We start from the raw sequence: 16,306 nt of genomic DNA, 5'->3' as shown, positions 1-16,306 counted from the left end.
CATTCAAAATGACAAAACAAGGCTGACTAAGTTACTTGCAAACATGTTTAACTGATGAAGAGCGTATCCATACCTCAGTGTGTTAGTGGAGATGGCCACTATGCCTTCTGGGCATTGTTCAGAGGCAAAGCCAGAGGCATACTCCAGAGTCTCATATGACAGAGGGGTCAGATGGAAGCGGGACTGGTATGAGTAGCTGAGCCAGGAGCGACTGGACATTGCCAACACCTGTCAATCAGAGGAAAGATTAGATTTTACAGCTGCAACTAACAAATATTTTGATAAAAATTCATCTACTGATTTATGATTAATCACATGGGTATTTGGTCTTTTAAATGACAAAACTTCTTCTCAGTCTCTTAGAGAAAAATGTTTTATGTTAAGATTCCTCACTTGGTCTGATCAGCAGCCAAAACAATATGAGAGCAAACTATGTTTTTTTTTGTAAATTACATAAGCATAGTCTTTTTTATGTGTATTGATTATATTTAAATGTCTGAGTCACATACAGCTTCCTGGCCCTGCATCCTGACTCTGAAGAGTTTGACAGGTCGTGACCCCAGGTAGCGTGTTCTTGTATCTGACAGGTCACCGGTTACTGGGTCCAAAACAGTCCTCAGCAGCACACCATTCTGAGAAAGGGTATCAAATGTTCAAACACACACGCACGCGCACACACAAACAGATTACTAGATGATGTGATTTAAAAATCTATATCACGAGAAACTGTCACAAACAGCCTCAAGAATGATGAATGTAAATAGAAAATAACTTATTTTTTACATCAATTAACGTCAGTGCATGATATTAATCAAAACTCTAGACTTGTGCTCTGGATTGTGGGTAATTGTTTGGTTCGGGTTAGACATCATAGGTTGTTGCAGATATTCGTAGAACAGAATATTGTCCCGTTGTAATATTTTTCCTGGATGACCCACGAGACAGATTTGCTTCTACACTGATGTGACCAAGTTTGACTCATGAAGTATGCAAAATGTGTCATTCTGAGTTCAAATACGAGTTTAATCTGAGCTGATGCTAACATACAGTATGTCTGTCTTATGGGGAGATGTGATTTAAAAGCTACATTTCTGAAATCAAGTCACAAAGAATACCTGAAGTCCTATGTTGAGGTAGAGGAATCCGATGGTTCCCTTTTCTCCAAGTTCATCCTGTTTCTCAACCCCTCCCATCTCCACAATGCACAGACTCTCTGGCTGGGCTGGTAGGGCCTGCATACTCAGCGGCTGTAGGCAGTCCTGAACATGATAAAGATTCAGAGGATTAAAACTATCGCAACATACAGAAGGTTCCCAGCATACAAAACAATCTCTCTACGCCTGACCAAAAGGTTCTCTTCCTTTAAAAACATATAAAAGGGTATGGACGTTGGAAATAAACCATTTACTTGGTTTGGTTAATTTAAGGCTAATTGGAGCTTTCAGGAATAATTGATAATCAGTGAATTTCAGCATTGATTCCACCTGATTAAAGTGAGATCACTTAGAAGGTTTAGTTAAGAAGTGTCAAGCTGTGCCTCTCAAGTCACAATTTAAATCTCTTCAAAGTCAGAGTTTGAAAACATTACATTCTCCAAATAAATTAAGTAATCACACAAAATCCATCAGGACCCTGGTCAATATATTAGTATTTCTTTCCATTGACGTCACCGTCACAATCATCATCTCTCTCAACGACCACTTGATACCCACAAAGGAGCTCTATTCCTCCATCCCACAGGAAAATTATAAAAAAAAGGCTCATATTTTGTCCGAAGCTATTAAATCTGATCTGCATAGTGGATGGGACTAAACAGCCATGGTTTGCAGCAAAATTGCATTGCATAATTTGAGGAGTATATTTTACCTTTCAATTTTTTTCTGTAATCTTACACTTTTTTTTTTTTTTTTTTTTTTTTTTTTTAAAATCTGCCTCCCAAACTCAACAACAGGCCTACAACAAATATAAATGTGAACGATTATAGATTCACAAGCACTGATACCACTCCATTAATTTTCTTGTAGGGATTTGACTTCTTTAAAAAAAAAAAAAAAAAAAAAAAAAAAGAAGAAACAGCACACTTGGAGGTTCCCAAGTTTGGTCATTAGATTTGCCATTTGTTTACCTCTGCCTGAAGCAGGGCTCTCTAGTGAACGTAAAAATAAATATGTTAAGGGCCAAAACTGCCTGTCTGGTCATCCTTGCTAGACAGCAGTGAATGCAAGGACTCAAATTTCAGCCCTAAGGCCAGGTGTAACTCTTATTTGAACAAGCATCGATATTACTTGTTACGGACCTGATGAGAAACTAAACATCTTAGTTTGGGGTTGAGGGAATTCATGTCATTTACCGAAACAAAACAAACCGTTATAAATGTGGTTTCAACCAGTTCCCGGTGTGTTTAGATAACATTTACTGAGGTCTTAAATTACTTTTCCAACACATTAGCCTGGGTTAGCAAACACAAAGAACATATACTTTAATGTGTCAGGCTGGGTGTTGTATTTTGTGCTAAGATCTATTTTGTTTACAAACACATATGTCTGGTCATACCGAAGGGTCCAGGGAGATGATTCGGACAGTGTTGTCAACCAGTCCAACAGCCAGGAATCGAGAGCGCTGCTCACCAGGTGGAACGTTAGCCAGGCTCATGCAAACCACATCTGCAGACATCTCTTTCCTCTCTGTGTACTCATTCAGCTGGCCAGACTACAGAAAGGAAGGGGAAGGCGACACAGTGAGCAAAACTTACTACACAGCTCAATCATCTCATTTCTGTGTTGCATTTATTAGGGCACCTGAGACAGATTTAGTTTGTATTCAATAAGAGTTTGTTACATTTCATTTATTGGGTTGTCACATTCTCTTCAGAAAAAACAAATTATTATACTAATTCAGTGAAGCTACTGATGTTTGATTTTTGCAGAGCCTGACAGTCTGTCAGTCAATGACAATGCCAACAACATTCTGTTGATCACTGTCAAAAAGCTAGTTTTGAAAAAATAATGATTAATGGTCCAAACCTATGAAATGCTGAACAATAATCATGTATGCATCAGAAACATAACAACACTCTGGCTTCACAAACAGTCTACATAGCCGCCTACTTTTACAGACTAGTCTTCCATTGTTTAAATTTTATTACTTGCCATAAAGAGAATTTCTACTTTACTTAAATGTAATGCAAAACACGATTAAATCAAAAACTGATCTGCTTCCTCTAGCAATATTTAATTTAAACATAAAAAAAGAGCAAAATAGTCTTCTGACCATGTGAATCTTTCAACTATATACAGTATAAAAGTGCAAACAAAAAAAACATCTCCTTTCTTACCGGGTCCATCTCAAAGTAGACAAGCTCGCCTCCAGTGAGGGCGATAACCACCTGCCTTTGGTTCACAGCACAGCGGACAATCGTTTTTTTACCAGGAGTCTTCCACTCATTCACACGCTTGTCTGCTCGGATATGGCGGATGCCGTCTGGGTACACCTGTGTGGAGAATCAGAGAGGGAAAGAGCAAGAGAAAAAAAAAAAAAAGATGGCAAAAAAGACATAAAGTAGAGAGTTGGGTTATTTCTTGATATCATCAATCATTATTGTGATCACTATGTTCTTACACACAAGATTTTAGATGATAGTCATCTGTGTCCAATAATTAATTCTCTGCATGAAACTGCAAAATATTTATGTGTTAAAATGTGTAACATTCCTTGTGATACGTCTTACAAAATAATATCTGCCTCTTAAAACAAAGTGAATACAGATTTTTGATTTGAAACAAATTGTCTCAACACTATTGCCCAAAACCTATGGAATGTTAAGTGATGACTGCATCACATTCAAACATTTAAAAATCTTTTAGAGTTAATTGTTGCAAGGGCAGATTTTTCTGTTATCTGTGAAATTTGTTAAGCGGTAATAAAATAAAATGGTCAAAACAGCTCATATATAGCTGCATTACTTTATGCAATCTTGAGGTGGATCATCACACGTATGGGTAAAAATTATATTAAAAAGGTATATCTCACGCACCTGCACCAAGGCATCTTCACCAAGCAGTGAGCAGGAGAGAGTGGGCGTTGTTCCCAGAAATCCAGAATCTGTCACTTCTTCTACAGTCTCCCCGATGGACAGAACCAGAGTAGCGTTGACGAAAGATACAATGATGTAGGCATCAAACTCGTCTAATGATAAAAGGAATAGAGAAAACCCAAAGACAAACAAGTAATGAATAGAAAAATAATGCCGATGGAGATGTTCTGAGGCTACATCTGATGAATAAATGGCAGTAAAGGGAGACATGGTAAAGAAACTGCAGCAGGAAGATTTGCTGGGTAATTAACACTGGCCATTAAAAGCATGATTCACATTAATAAAGAGTTATAATACGCATCTACTTTGGGTGATATTTATATTCTAAAAATGTTTCCAATGCGTTTCCCACAGGCAGTTGAGATAGATGTAGCCTTTCATATCTGCTTCAGACCTTGTGTGTGTTTCAATGTATTCTTCTATTTCATAAAAGAAGGAAGGTGCAGTAGGTCAGGATTGGGATTTACACCTTTGCCTCATTTAGAGCCACAGAAGTCCATAGCTGAAACAATACACTCACTTCCTTTACTTTGAAGTGTGTGTGGATCAATTTGTGAGTTAGAAAACAATCAATCAATGAGAATGTTTTCCCCATCAGGGGAGAATGAAGCAGCACTGTTTAAATACAAGGCTTGGTACTATGTTTGATTTCACAGTTGAAAGATAAAGTGAAGCTTGATACGACTACACCTGTTTGTTAACTGTCATGACAAAGATATGTATAGCCTTTCTGGAACACAACCAGTATGTGGGTACATCTTGCTTGACATCATCTCGAGGGACAAAAAAGCATGCAGCCTGTTACACGCAGACTCCAGAAACACTCTGCACACTCTGTCCTTCTCTCTCGCACACGCACGCGCACGCACACGCGCGCACGCACGCACGCACGCACCTACCTATTAACTGATCTCTGCCAGCATGGTAAAAACCATGACTTCTGGGAAATGCATGTAAAAAAAAATAATTTCAACTGAAAAGGAAACCCTAGAGAAGACACAAACATGCAGGCAAAAACTGAACATCTGCCCACACATATTGTTTTTTTGTTTCCATGTACAAATCAAAATTCTAAACCAAAAGAGCAATCTGCAGATGTTTGTCCTACTAATAAGTACATGTCAAACATTTTGATTGAGTCACAGACCACCTTTCTGGAGGCACATTCTGTAATCAAAATTTAAAAAAAAGGGTCAATACATCAACAAAATTAAAAACACATTACCACAAACCTATTGGGATTGACAGGTAGATAAACAGACTAACTTACTGAGGCTGTTGCTCATTATCTTAGCTCCAGTTTAGGGTTCAAGGTGGTTTGAGACTTGTGTTGGACAGAACAAAATAATGTGTCTTTTAAATCCCATCACCGTTTCCTCAGAAGCCTCAGAAGTTGAAACTGCACCTGCAGTTTAGTCTGTACCCTGTTTCTGTGTCCTACAGAAATCACTCACACGCGGTCATTTGTTTAGCAGTGTCAATTATTAACCTCACCACAAAAGAATGCAAAAAACCAAAATAATTGTTGTTTATATGAGTAAATTCAACAGTAAAAAAAAATGAACAGTGACATTTATTTATCCTGACAGCCTTGAGGTGAATTGCCAGAGAGCCAATAAGACTCACCAATCCTCCCAGGCGAATTCAGTCAAAAGCAGGCAAATTTTTTTTTTTTTATTAGGAGGTTGAAAAAAAAAAAAAAAAAAAAAAAAGGTGTCTGAAAAAGAATGTTATTACCTTCCACATGTCTGCGTACTGTCCACACAGCATTGGGGTTACCGGGCAGCTCAGACACAGCCATCTCTGAAACCTGATGGAGACAAATAGAGGAAAAAAAAGGATGAAAAGAGGATTTAATGTTTATCTGTAATCATATTCTATATCATGATACTGTAACGACTTGATCCAAGGATGTTATTGAGTGAAATGTTTATAAGACAATTTCAAAAGTCAGGGGGCATCCTACATGTTGATTCATAATCGGAACTAGTCTGCTTTATGCAAACTATGACAATATGTTATACATCATATAGTTTATCATCTAATTTGTCACGAAACCCACTTGACTGCACTGGAGGAATAAAGCCACAGAAAGAATGTGGGTATGTTCACTCTAGAGCTGAATATTGATAATTTCACTTTCAATGTCTTCAGACTTGTAATAAAAATTAACAACTGAAGTACTAACTACCACATTCAAGTGCAGATGCAGTTTGTCCACACAGAAAGCAGTAGAACCATTATGAAGAAATAGTTGTGAAAGTGACATAAAAATGTAATGCTCCTTGGGTTACATAATTTTCCCTCTCTCCTCGCTAATAAAATGCACAGACAGACATATTGCGCTGTGAGAAACTTTAAGATTGTCATTCCAGTTTGTCCTCTTAAATCCAAAGACTCAGTACTAAATGTGCCACATTCTGGCCTACTTTCACATTCCAAGCCAATCGGTTTAGAGATTTAGAGCTGATTGTAGTCTGTCATGCATGTGTGTACGTACGACTACATTTTAGCTGTGACGAGTTTGTCTTTATAGTGTAAACCTGTAACTGGGGAAACACATCTTCTCGGAAAGCCCTGCAGCAGGACTCTGTGTAAATACTCAAAAGGTGTGATCTCTACCCTTCATGAGACTAACAACTGAAACACATATAGGACCAGAAACACCTCAAAACAACGTACAACCAGTGATTGTTTTGAGCTAGGTCTACAAGCAGATTCTGTGTTCGTGCTGAGATCAGAGAGATTTACAGACTGCTCAGCTTTTATTCAGAGAAGAGACATGAAAAAACTCATCACTTTCACAGCCAGCAGAGTATGTGTGTGCGCCTGTCCTTCAGCCTGCATGTATGTTGCAAAGTGTGTGTGTGTGTACCTCCAGTCCATGCCGAAGGACCCTTAGAGTGGACCTGGGTCCTCGTCCACAGGCCACATACAGTTGAGGTGTGTCTTCATTGGCCAAATCAGCTATCTGTCAAAAACAGGAGGAGAATAGACAGCAAGCCAGTAAAGAATTGTACTGTTTAAATCAAAATCAAATGGGACTTTTTCTCACAGGGACAAAGATCTGCTGGCCTAGTGTTCTTGCTTTCCTCTTACTAAATCTGTGTTGCGTTGAACTACACTCACTGGCACACTCACCTGACAGGACATGATGGGTGATAAGTTCTCCTGTTCGTCCACCAGCACTAGGTTTTTGAGGGGGCGAGGCTGGAAGAAGAAGGTGTCTCCCTCTTCCAATGGCATTGCAGATGAGAACTCAGGCTCATCATCATCATCACCCAAGTGAGCTATCTGGTAAAGGTAACTAGAGGAAAGAAAGGAGGAATAACACAAGCAAAAGATGTCTTAAAGAAAAAGAGCAACAGAAAATTTTAACCTGATCAAAAGAAACATACAAAAGTGTAAAAGGAGTCACATTCTTTCAGAAGCAAGATAAAAATAAATTTAAAGAATAAGAAGGATAAGGCAGCAAATAACATCACAGTTGATGTACAGTCTGAAACTTACTGGTTTCCAAACTCTGAAGCCACAAACAGGAAGCCAGTCTTCAGAACACACATGGCTGCTGCCACAGGGATCGTGTCAAAGTACTTCAGCCTGATTTCTGTGACCTACAAAACAACAGACTTATTCATAAATTCATAATTTTTTATGCCATAACTTTATGGGGTTGGTAGTATAAACAGAAAATCAGTGGCAATGTACTTTTACATGGCTTATACCATTTGTTACAGTGTAAAATGAACTTTAATGTTACATCAGGTGAACTGTTAGCTCCAGTTTAACTCTAACTCTAACTATTAACATCTTCCATCATCCACATGTACATAATAATGTAAATACTTCACAGATAAAATTGCTAACTCGAGGTAAAATATAATGGAGTATTATACAACATTTAAATCACATCCCTTGGAATATTTGGGTGCCAATATACAGAAGGGTGACAAATTAAAGGAAAAACATGAATAAATGAGTAGAGAACCGTAACGATTGCAGATGCTTCCCCATAGGTGCACTGCATGGTACAATTAAGCAGTTAACATCCAATCATGCTCTGTAGTATGTATGAAAATGCTGAGCAGGCCCAGTTGATTCTGATTTTGTATCAAGATAGCAAGAGGAAAAGATCTCAGTGAATCTGAAAAAGGGTTCATTGTTGGGGTACGGATGGCAGGAGCTTCAGTCACAAAGACTGCTCAACTGGCTAGTGTTTCAATAGGATCAGTGACTAAAGTGACATCTGCATTTAGATCTGTGGGAAAGACAACCATAAATAGGATTGGAAATTGTGGTCGACAGGAACACATTTGATGACGGCGATGCTTGTGTATTAGTGCGATATGTAAGGAAAAACAGAAGAGCAACTTCTCCTCAGTTGACTTAGAATGTCAATGCAGGACGTGATCAGACTGTGTCAGCAAGAGCAGTCAGTTGACGATTACATAGAGGAATATTATAGTAGGGTTGCAGTACATAAACCCCTCGCTACAAAGATGAATGCACAATTGAGAGTTGAGTGGTGCAAAAACCAAAAAAAAGCACTGTTCCACGGAGATGTGGAACAATGTGATATGGTCAGATGAGTCATCTTTCACCATATTCTCAACAAGTGGGTGAGTGCATGTATGGCGTACACCAACAGAATGATACAGGCCGGAATGATTGACCCCTACAGTGACGGGATACAGTGGCTCTGTTATGCTGTGTGGGGGATTTTGCGGGCATGGTTTGGGTCCACTTGTCCACTTAGAGGGAAGGGACACTACAAATCAATACAAAGTTGTTCTAAGCGACCACCTTTATCCTGTTATGAAACATTTCTATCCGGATGGCAATGGTCTATTCCAGGATGACAATGCCCTCATCCACAGGGCCCGAGGGGTCACTGAACGGTTTGATGAATATGAAAATGATGTGAATCATGTGCTATGGCCTGTGCAGTCACCAGATCTTAACCCAATTGAACACCTACGAGAGATTTTGGACTGACATTTTAGACAGCTCTCTTCGCCACTATCATCAAAACACCAAATGAGGGAATATCTTTTAGAAGAATGGTGTTCAGTCCCTCTAGTAGAGTTGCAGAGACTTGTAGAGTCAATGACGAGGTGCACTGAAACTGTTCTTGGGACTCAACACCTTACTAAGAGACTTTATGTTGGTTTTTCCTTTAATTTGTCACACATCTTTATATTGTGATATACATTATTAATGTTCAATATTTAATTGGTACTGCAGTGTAACTTTTAAGCAATAATGCCAAGCCTCATATAAGACCAAATAAGCAATGTGAAGTCACTTCAAGCTCTAGTATCGTCTGATTGTATTTTGTAAGTTTGAGATTTTATCAAGTATAAGGTTAACTTAAAAATAAGTGACGAATTAATCACAATATCCATTTTCATTTTTTGCTCACCATTTCTTCATCTGTTTCCAGAGTAACCTTAAAGATGTCTCCCTGCTCAGTCTGGGCCAGAAAGAAGAACATTGACTTGGTCTTGTGGGTGGCTGAGCAGACAAATATCATGCCACGCTCTGGGTCATCCAGGTCATTCTGTAGGAGAGGACAGATGAGAAACAGAGGGGGGAAAAAGGAAGCGGAATGAAAATAAATATGCACAGAGACCAAAAATGACCACACACAGAATAAAAAAAAAAGTGGAGTGGGCGTAATGACTTAAATCATAACAACTTCCTCATATACAGGGAAAAAGACATCCTTCCACTCATAGTACTGCCTTACGGCATTAGTAGTCATTACTAAATTATAGCTTAAATCCTAACAATCAAGACAAGTGTCACATTTTGACATCATGCTCGTAGGCCTCTGTATTAAGGACTCACCCTACGTCGCGGGATGGGACAGCGAATGTCGGGCTGGTCTCCAAAATTCTTGTAAGTGATGTAGTTTTCGGAGCAGATCAGAACTCCACTGGGCCCATCTGAACCACCAGGGACTAAATAGAGAGGAGCATTAGTGGGGTGTGTTTCCTTTTAGAATCTTGATGGTAATAGTGTGACAACTGGAATCCAAAAGCAGGATGTGGTGTGTTACATTCAAAGGTTTCCCCTTGCTACTCTAAACTGCTCTTTAATGTGTTATTGTCTTGGTAAACTTGTGCTGAGATCAGAGATGTTGGATCTTTCTTCAGTGTTTATCAGAGAAGAGACATGACAAACTCATCATATCTACAACACTTTGATATGTGCAATTATGTTTTGTAATCTTACAGCCATGCCCTTGTATACTGTAGGTTCTTTTGAAAACAAATCCAGTATTAAAAAGTCCCATAATTCAAATAGATATCTGGCTAATTTCATTTCCACTGTTCCCCATGTATTTTGTCACACAGGGCTCTTCTTTGCTCCAGCTTTGTCTCCAACTGTAAGTGACGGCTGTGTGTTTGCTGCTTTTTTTTTTTCCAGTCAAGCAGCTGACATATGATGTTACTATTGTTGCAGCCCTGATGTGTGCAACCACCTGCGCCCAAATTCTTACCAGTGATGAGGAAATTTCCATGCTCTTCCAAAGCCTCGCTGTACTTGCGAACCACGTGATTCAAGCCAAGGTCCAGCTCGTAAAAGGTGAGCGTCTGTTGCGTGTTGGCGGCAGCTTCTCCTGTTGGGTCATTGTCAGCTTCCTGGAGACAAGAAACAAATATCATAAGACAGGATCAGAGGTTAGCAATTTATCCATTATTAGGCTAAATAATGGCATAAGACACTCTGGGGATGGCATCAACTTTGAACTGTTAATAAAGTTTATTAATTAATTATTGATTTTTAAATTAAAAATCACGTGCTGAGATCAGAGGTCTTAAATCTGTCTCCAGTGATGCTCAGAGAAGAGACATGACAAACTCATCACATCTACAGCAGTGTGATGTGTAATCTTACAGGCCTGTTTGTGTTTTCTTAAAAACTCATAACCTTGAGTTTTCATGACCTTACCTCATAGTCCATTTCTAAGCAGGCAAACATTGGATTTTCAAAGCCAACATCGACACCGACTACATGGTACACCAGTGTGTTTGCTTTATGGGCTTCCAGAGGAGAGGATATGGTCAATCTCGCAGCTGCATCTCTGTTTAGAATATAAACCAGCTTCTGTTTCTCGATCGCTCCTAGATAGGGGAAGGACAACGCATGTCAAAAATGCTTAATTTCATTTACCTTACAGTAATGTAGTTCTTCTCTCCCAGGCTTTCCTTTAGGATGAAAACAACACAATTTTAGCATACAATATACGTAATATACTATCTTGGTAATAATCTTTTTTGAAAATTGCACCATCACTCTCAGTAATTCTTGGAAGACCTCCATTAATCCATAAATCAATCATTTCTACAAAGCAGAAACTACCTGCCTGCATAGAGAAACTATCATTACCCAAAGCTATGGAATTGGCCTACTTACATCTATCTGTGTGCTACCTACCTGCATACCAAAGAGTTGTTATGAACTTTGGACTAGTTGGTTATTTTGTTAACTACCTTTCATTTAAATGTCAATATTGATTTAATATTGTCAATGAGTCTTCAACCATTTTAGAGATCCACGGGCCTCTAATTACAATTTATACATTCTGATGTATTCTGGTTTCTGTAACACCTTGCTTTACTCTATACAGTGACCTGAAAACAGAAACCTTTTAATGTGGTCCAGCAGTCCAAGGTTCAGTTTTTCATACTTGTAAGTACTAACTACCTTTGAAGCACATCATTGTCAATTACTGACATGGTGTCAAAGAGGTGTTGATTACAGTAATTGATTGGACTGCAGTAACTGTAAGGTTTAATGTTTAAGGCAAAATATCACAGTAAGACTTAACAGCAATACATCTACTGTGTTATTCAGACATGACAAACATCTGTGCTCTATCTACCATGAGGGTTTTCTCATCTGGGTCAACTGTTCATTACATACAATTATGCAAACTCTTTGATATTAATTCATACCTATCATAACAGCTCTGCCTTTTGGGTCGACAGCCAGGAACTGTCCGGGAACAATGCGCCGGCAGCCGCTCTTCCCAAACGTTTCTTGGTGGATCTTCTCAAACATGTTTTTTGATGGATGATATTCCAGGATGACAATACGACCACTGTCACTTCCCACAACAATGTAATCTACAAATACACAGACAAACACAAACATAGAACATTCAAAGGTGTAACATGTGAGAGAAAGATACTTTTCCCTTACAATTCAGCAGTTTATCCATTTTAGTGATGTCACAAAATTATTAGATATAAGGGAGGCAGAGAGATACCTTCCCACTTAAAAGAAAATTTCAAAAACAGTCGCTAACTATCCACATACATAAATCTATGTCATGAAAATCAATCACCTAATAGAAAAATAAATTTTTGAGGGGCACTTTTAATATATAATCCATGTCTGTAGTTACAAACATGCAAATAAATGCACGTAACCTTGGTTTTGTACCTTTTGTTCCTCCAGTGAGTCTGAATGCCATCAGGGACCTTATGATGCCAAAAACCTCCACTGTGAGCAGAGTGTGCACCTTTCCTGTGTTGGCATCTGGCCGCAATAATTCCAAGATCTTTCCCCTGGAAACAACTATCTCCTGCATCTTGGTTCCTACCGAAGCAAAAACAACTCATTTCAGCATTCAGCATATTTTATGTATCAGATTAGGGTGTATTATAGTTGAAGGCCAGGCATTAATTTAACAGGGTTTCTTACTAAATTCTGCTCTCTATTCACAGAGCAAGTCATGCCTGTTTTAGTGTGTGCTGACGACTACTCGTGTAATGAAATAAAGCCACATTTTCCAAACTGCATTAGCTCCAAATCAAAACTGACATAAATAATCAAGTATGACCTTGAAATTCAGTTATTCAATAATAAAACTGGCTCAATCTATGTAACATGTAACTGTTTCTTCCATAAAATCTAACTAATACAGAAAATTGATAACACAGTGAGTACACCATTCTGATGAATTTTCTGCAGTTCTGTATTTTAAACATCAAACTTCAATTCTTGGAAGACATCTTAGTTTCCAAAGAACAGAAGTCATATTTCAAGAATGGAATAATTTTTAATCTCTGAGAAACCTATAATGTACAAGTATTTTTCTACTACAATCAGGAGTGCTGTGTTTTCATTGATGTACAGTCAGAAAATAGCCCTGACAGGATGGAAACTTAAAATCATCACTTAAAATGAGCAGGCCTGTGCATCTGCTAAAAAGTCCCAAAACACTGCCTTGACGCAAAAAAAAACTGAAAACAAAAACTTATATTAGGAAAAGTAAGCAACTAAATGTACAAAAAAACCGACCAATCATCCCAACAGCCAACTGACATTTACAACACTGGAAAAATGGTTAGACAAACTGATGATAACCCAAACAAACCGAGAAAGAACAGACAACAGCATCCTAAGCTAGCTCACCTGAGAAGTTTCCATGGATGGCATGGGTGATGCCAGTGGCACGCTGCAGGGTGAGGTTGTAGAGAAACATGGCTCCCTTTCAGTGACTTCCCCACAAGGTTCTTCAGGGGCAGTAAACACAGCGCTAAACCCGGCTCAAAACTGTAGCGAAAGAAAGGGAAACCAATAGTATGTATACAATTAAATTTAAAAAAAAAATCGAAAGACATGTAAATTTCCAGTGAAAGCTAACAGTTCGGTAACACAGGGGCTAACTTTTCATGGTACCGCTGTTGACAGATAAGGTGCCTGTTAAGGGGGGATAATCAAACTCAGCTGAGTCGCACTACAGAAGTGTTAATACGGTGGAACAAACAAATGCTTCTCAGGCTAATAAACTCCTCACAGTAAAGTCATAATAAGTTAGCTGAGGGTTAAAAGCCCTGCCGGATATAAAATTTTACTGTTTACATGCCAGTAACTGGTGAGCACTGCTAACGTTAGCTAGCTGACATTACTAAACGTTAGCTTAGCAAGTAGTAAACGAACTCTACTCAGTAGGTTTCGTTTGCGATGTTAACTCTTTGAAAATAAGCCTGGTAGGATAGCGCAACCTATTCTATTCACCTGGAAATATTCGTTAGGTAAAACTATACTCATATTTCGCCTGTGCGGCGCGTATGTTGACTTGTATTCAGCGGGCTGATAGGAGCCCATTCATACAAAGCGCCACTTTTGCCTGACGCATCCTTCCTGACGTTTTCTTGCTATATTATTCAAGAGCGTGCACACTTTTCATGCATACAATGACCGTTTATTTACGGGCAAGCTGTAGATTCATAGAATAAAATGTTTACCGGCGTGTTAAAAGAGATGATTCTGATTTCAGATGGATAAAGTTTCATTTACACATACAGTTTCTCAGCAACTCCAGGAAGCCAACGATAAGCCGCCGTCTGTGGGTCCTTTATCAGCCAAAACGCCGTCATGAGAGGCGGCCCAAGCAGTGCCTGACAGAAATCTGAGACTTGCTTCAGTAGCGAAGAATGTCCAGCAGAGATCGACAAAGACCTGAAGACTAATTAAAGTACAGGAGATACAAGTGAATTCGCGTACCTTCTTCTCAGTCAACATCCGTTTTGAAATCAGAAATCTGATAATGAAAAACAACTTAATTTTCAAATTTTCAAGTTAAATAGCTAAAATGAATTAACAAAATGATCGTGATTTTCACAGTAAAAGTTCTGTTGTGTCCAGTCTCGTGAGTGTTATCTTGATGGCCCTGACTTGGCAATATGTAATACTCGATGTTTATTTTAATAGACGTAGGTTGTTGTTAGATGATCAGTGCCGATCATTTACCTTGTAATGAATCTGCAGAAGGTGGAGAGGAGACCCCCCCCCCCCCAGTCAGCTAGCTCGCTAACGTTAGCTCTCCAGAAAACACCGGGGCACCTATAGCTGCTGTTTGGTTTCAGTATATTACTTTAACTGGGGGTGGGTTTTAAATATTATAAAACTACTACTACTCACTGTTCTTTTGCTGTAGTTGCAGTTATTAAATATTTAGTTACCTGAATCTTCATAGTTGTCATTCAGCATGTGTAACACTGCAACGGCCTGCATTAAACTGAGATATACTTGTAATGTCGTGCTGATCATGTATATAAGAGAGGAAATACAAAGCATTTTTTTATTATAAAGTTTACAGTTTTGTCAGCAGAGAAGAAAGTGTGCCACCTCAAGCCAAGACAGCAGACATCACTTGAGAATTAGAGCATGAGGAAGAGGTAAGAAAACATACACTGAGTTAACAAGGGGATAACAGTCTCTGAATTTATTGTGAGCCTGTGGTTTCCCACAAGTGCATCAGATCACCTGAAATCCAGACGGCAGACGGTGGCTGACAGGAAGTGTCCTTCAAAATACAAATACAGACACATTTAGAAGGTATGTATGGAGAGTCTAGAGGTGAAAGAAGTTACTTATAAACATGTTCCCTCCTGGACCTGTTGGCCAGCACTAAACTGAGGCAGCCTCCACAGTGTCACCTGTCAGCACACCTGGCCCGGCAAACTCTGTCAGGAGTGAAAACTAAACTTCAGTGTTCATGACATGGACTTGGACTAGAAGAGATGTGACAGTGAAAGAGAGAAATGTTACACTTTGCCATTTACCATCCAAACAACACACCTAAGTGACAGACAAACAGGACCTATTTAAAGACTTTGTTTTATTTTGCAGTTAACACTTGGACTTGTTGTCCATCTGGTTAACACCTCAAGCCATGTCGAACTTTAGTGTGAAATGTCAGTGTTTGTACAATGATAAAGCAGTACACTAAAACATTCAGCTACACTTTGCAGGTGACCATTTGCTTAAGAGAGACACATCTTCACCTTTCCTGCTGTATGTATAAAATGCAGGAAATTAGTTCAAAGACAAAGAATTGTGTTGACGGGGTCAGCTGCTAGTCCAACATACTATTCTGTACTGAACTGTAATAAATTCAGATTGTGTAAAATATTCCTACAGTATGAAACCATACACACTACGACTGTAATGTCAGCATTTTGTCAGCATTTTGTTTGCATGCAAGAGAATCAGTAAGATGCACATCAAGTCAAAGTTTTTTCATTTGTTAAATCGGCTGATTAATGCTCTGCACCAAAATATTCTTTGGCCTTAGGCCACTCTTTCTGTGGACTAAGTTTGGCCAGTACGCACAGCCCATCTTATTCCTCAGAAATGAATGAGCTCAATAACAAAAACCAGAGCAAACAGTGGAGCATTGACTATATTCTT

General features: G+C 38.8%; 1 protein-coding gene across 4 annotated transcripts in view; it reads right to left on the bottom strand.

Moving 5' to 3' along the window:
* The window catches only part of sf3b3 (splicing factor 3b, subunit 3), a 30,514-nt gene extending 15,946 nt beyond the window's left edge, over window positions 1-14,568 (bottom strand). For 2 of the 4 annotated variants that reach the window (XM_040133354.1, XM_040133356.1), the window contains exons 1-18: window positions 14,359-14,568; window positions 13,523-13,663; window positions 12,548-12,703; window positions 12,058-12,228; window positions 11,051-11,223; window positions 10,599-10,740; window positions 9,944-10,056; window positions 9,516-9,653; window positions 7,604-7,707; window positions 7,235-7,400; window positions 6,969-7,064; window positions 5,831-5,903; window positions 4,034-4,185; window positions 3,335-3,490; window positions 2,554-2,709; window positions 1,116-1,259; window positions 510-632; window positions 74-228 (exon numbers count right to left, since the gene is read on the bottom strand). In XM_040133354.1, coding sequence (XP_039989288.1) covers window positions 74-228; window positions 510-632; window positions 1,116-1,259; window positions 2,554-2,709; window positions 3,335-3,490; window positions 4,034-4,185; window positions 5,831-5,903; window positions 6,969-7,064; window positions 7,235-7,400; window positions 7,604-7,707; window positions 9,516-9,653; window positions 9,944-10,056; window positions 10,599-10,740; window positions 11,051-11,223; window positions 12,058-12,228; window positions 12,548-12,703; window positions 13,523-13,592 — 2,288 coding nt within the window. In that variant the 5' untranslated portion in view covers window positions 13,593-13,663; window positions 14,359-14,568. Of the gene's footprint in view, window positions 1-73; window positions 229-509; window positions 633-1,115; window positions 1,260-2,553; window positions 2,710-3,334; window positions 3,491-4,033; window positions 4,186-5,830; window positions 5,904-6,968; window positions 7,065-7,234; window positions 7,401-7,603; window positions 7,708-9,515; window positions 9,654-9,943; window positions 10,057-10,598; window positions 10,741-11,050; window positions 11,224-12,057; window positions 12,229-12,547; window positions 12,704-13,522; window positions 13,664-14,128; window positions 14,242-14,358 lie in introns of those variants that run through there. The other 2 variants (XM_040133353.1, XM_040133355.1) reach the window with 2 other exon arrangements.
* Window positions 14,569-16,306: the final 1,738 nt, after the last annotated feature.

This window comes from Xiphias gladius, chromosome 8, assembly GCF_016859285.1.
Source record: "Xiphias gladius isolate SHS-SW01 ecotype Sanya breed wild chromosome 8, ASM1685928v1, whole genome shotgun sequence".
Taxonomy (NCBI): domain Eukaryota; kingdom Metazoa; phylum Chordata; class Actinopteri; order Istiophoriformes; family Xiphiidae; genus Xiphias; species Xiphias gladius.
This window is presented reverse-complemented; position numbering and strand designations above follow the sequence as displayed.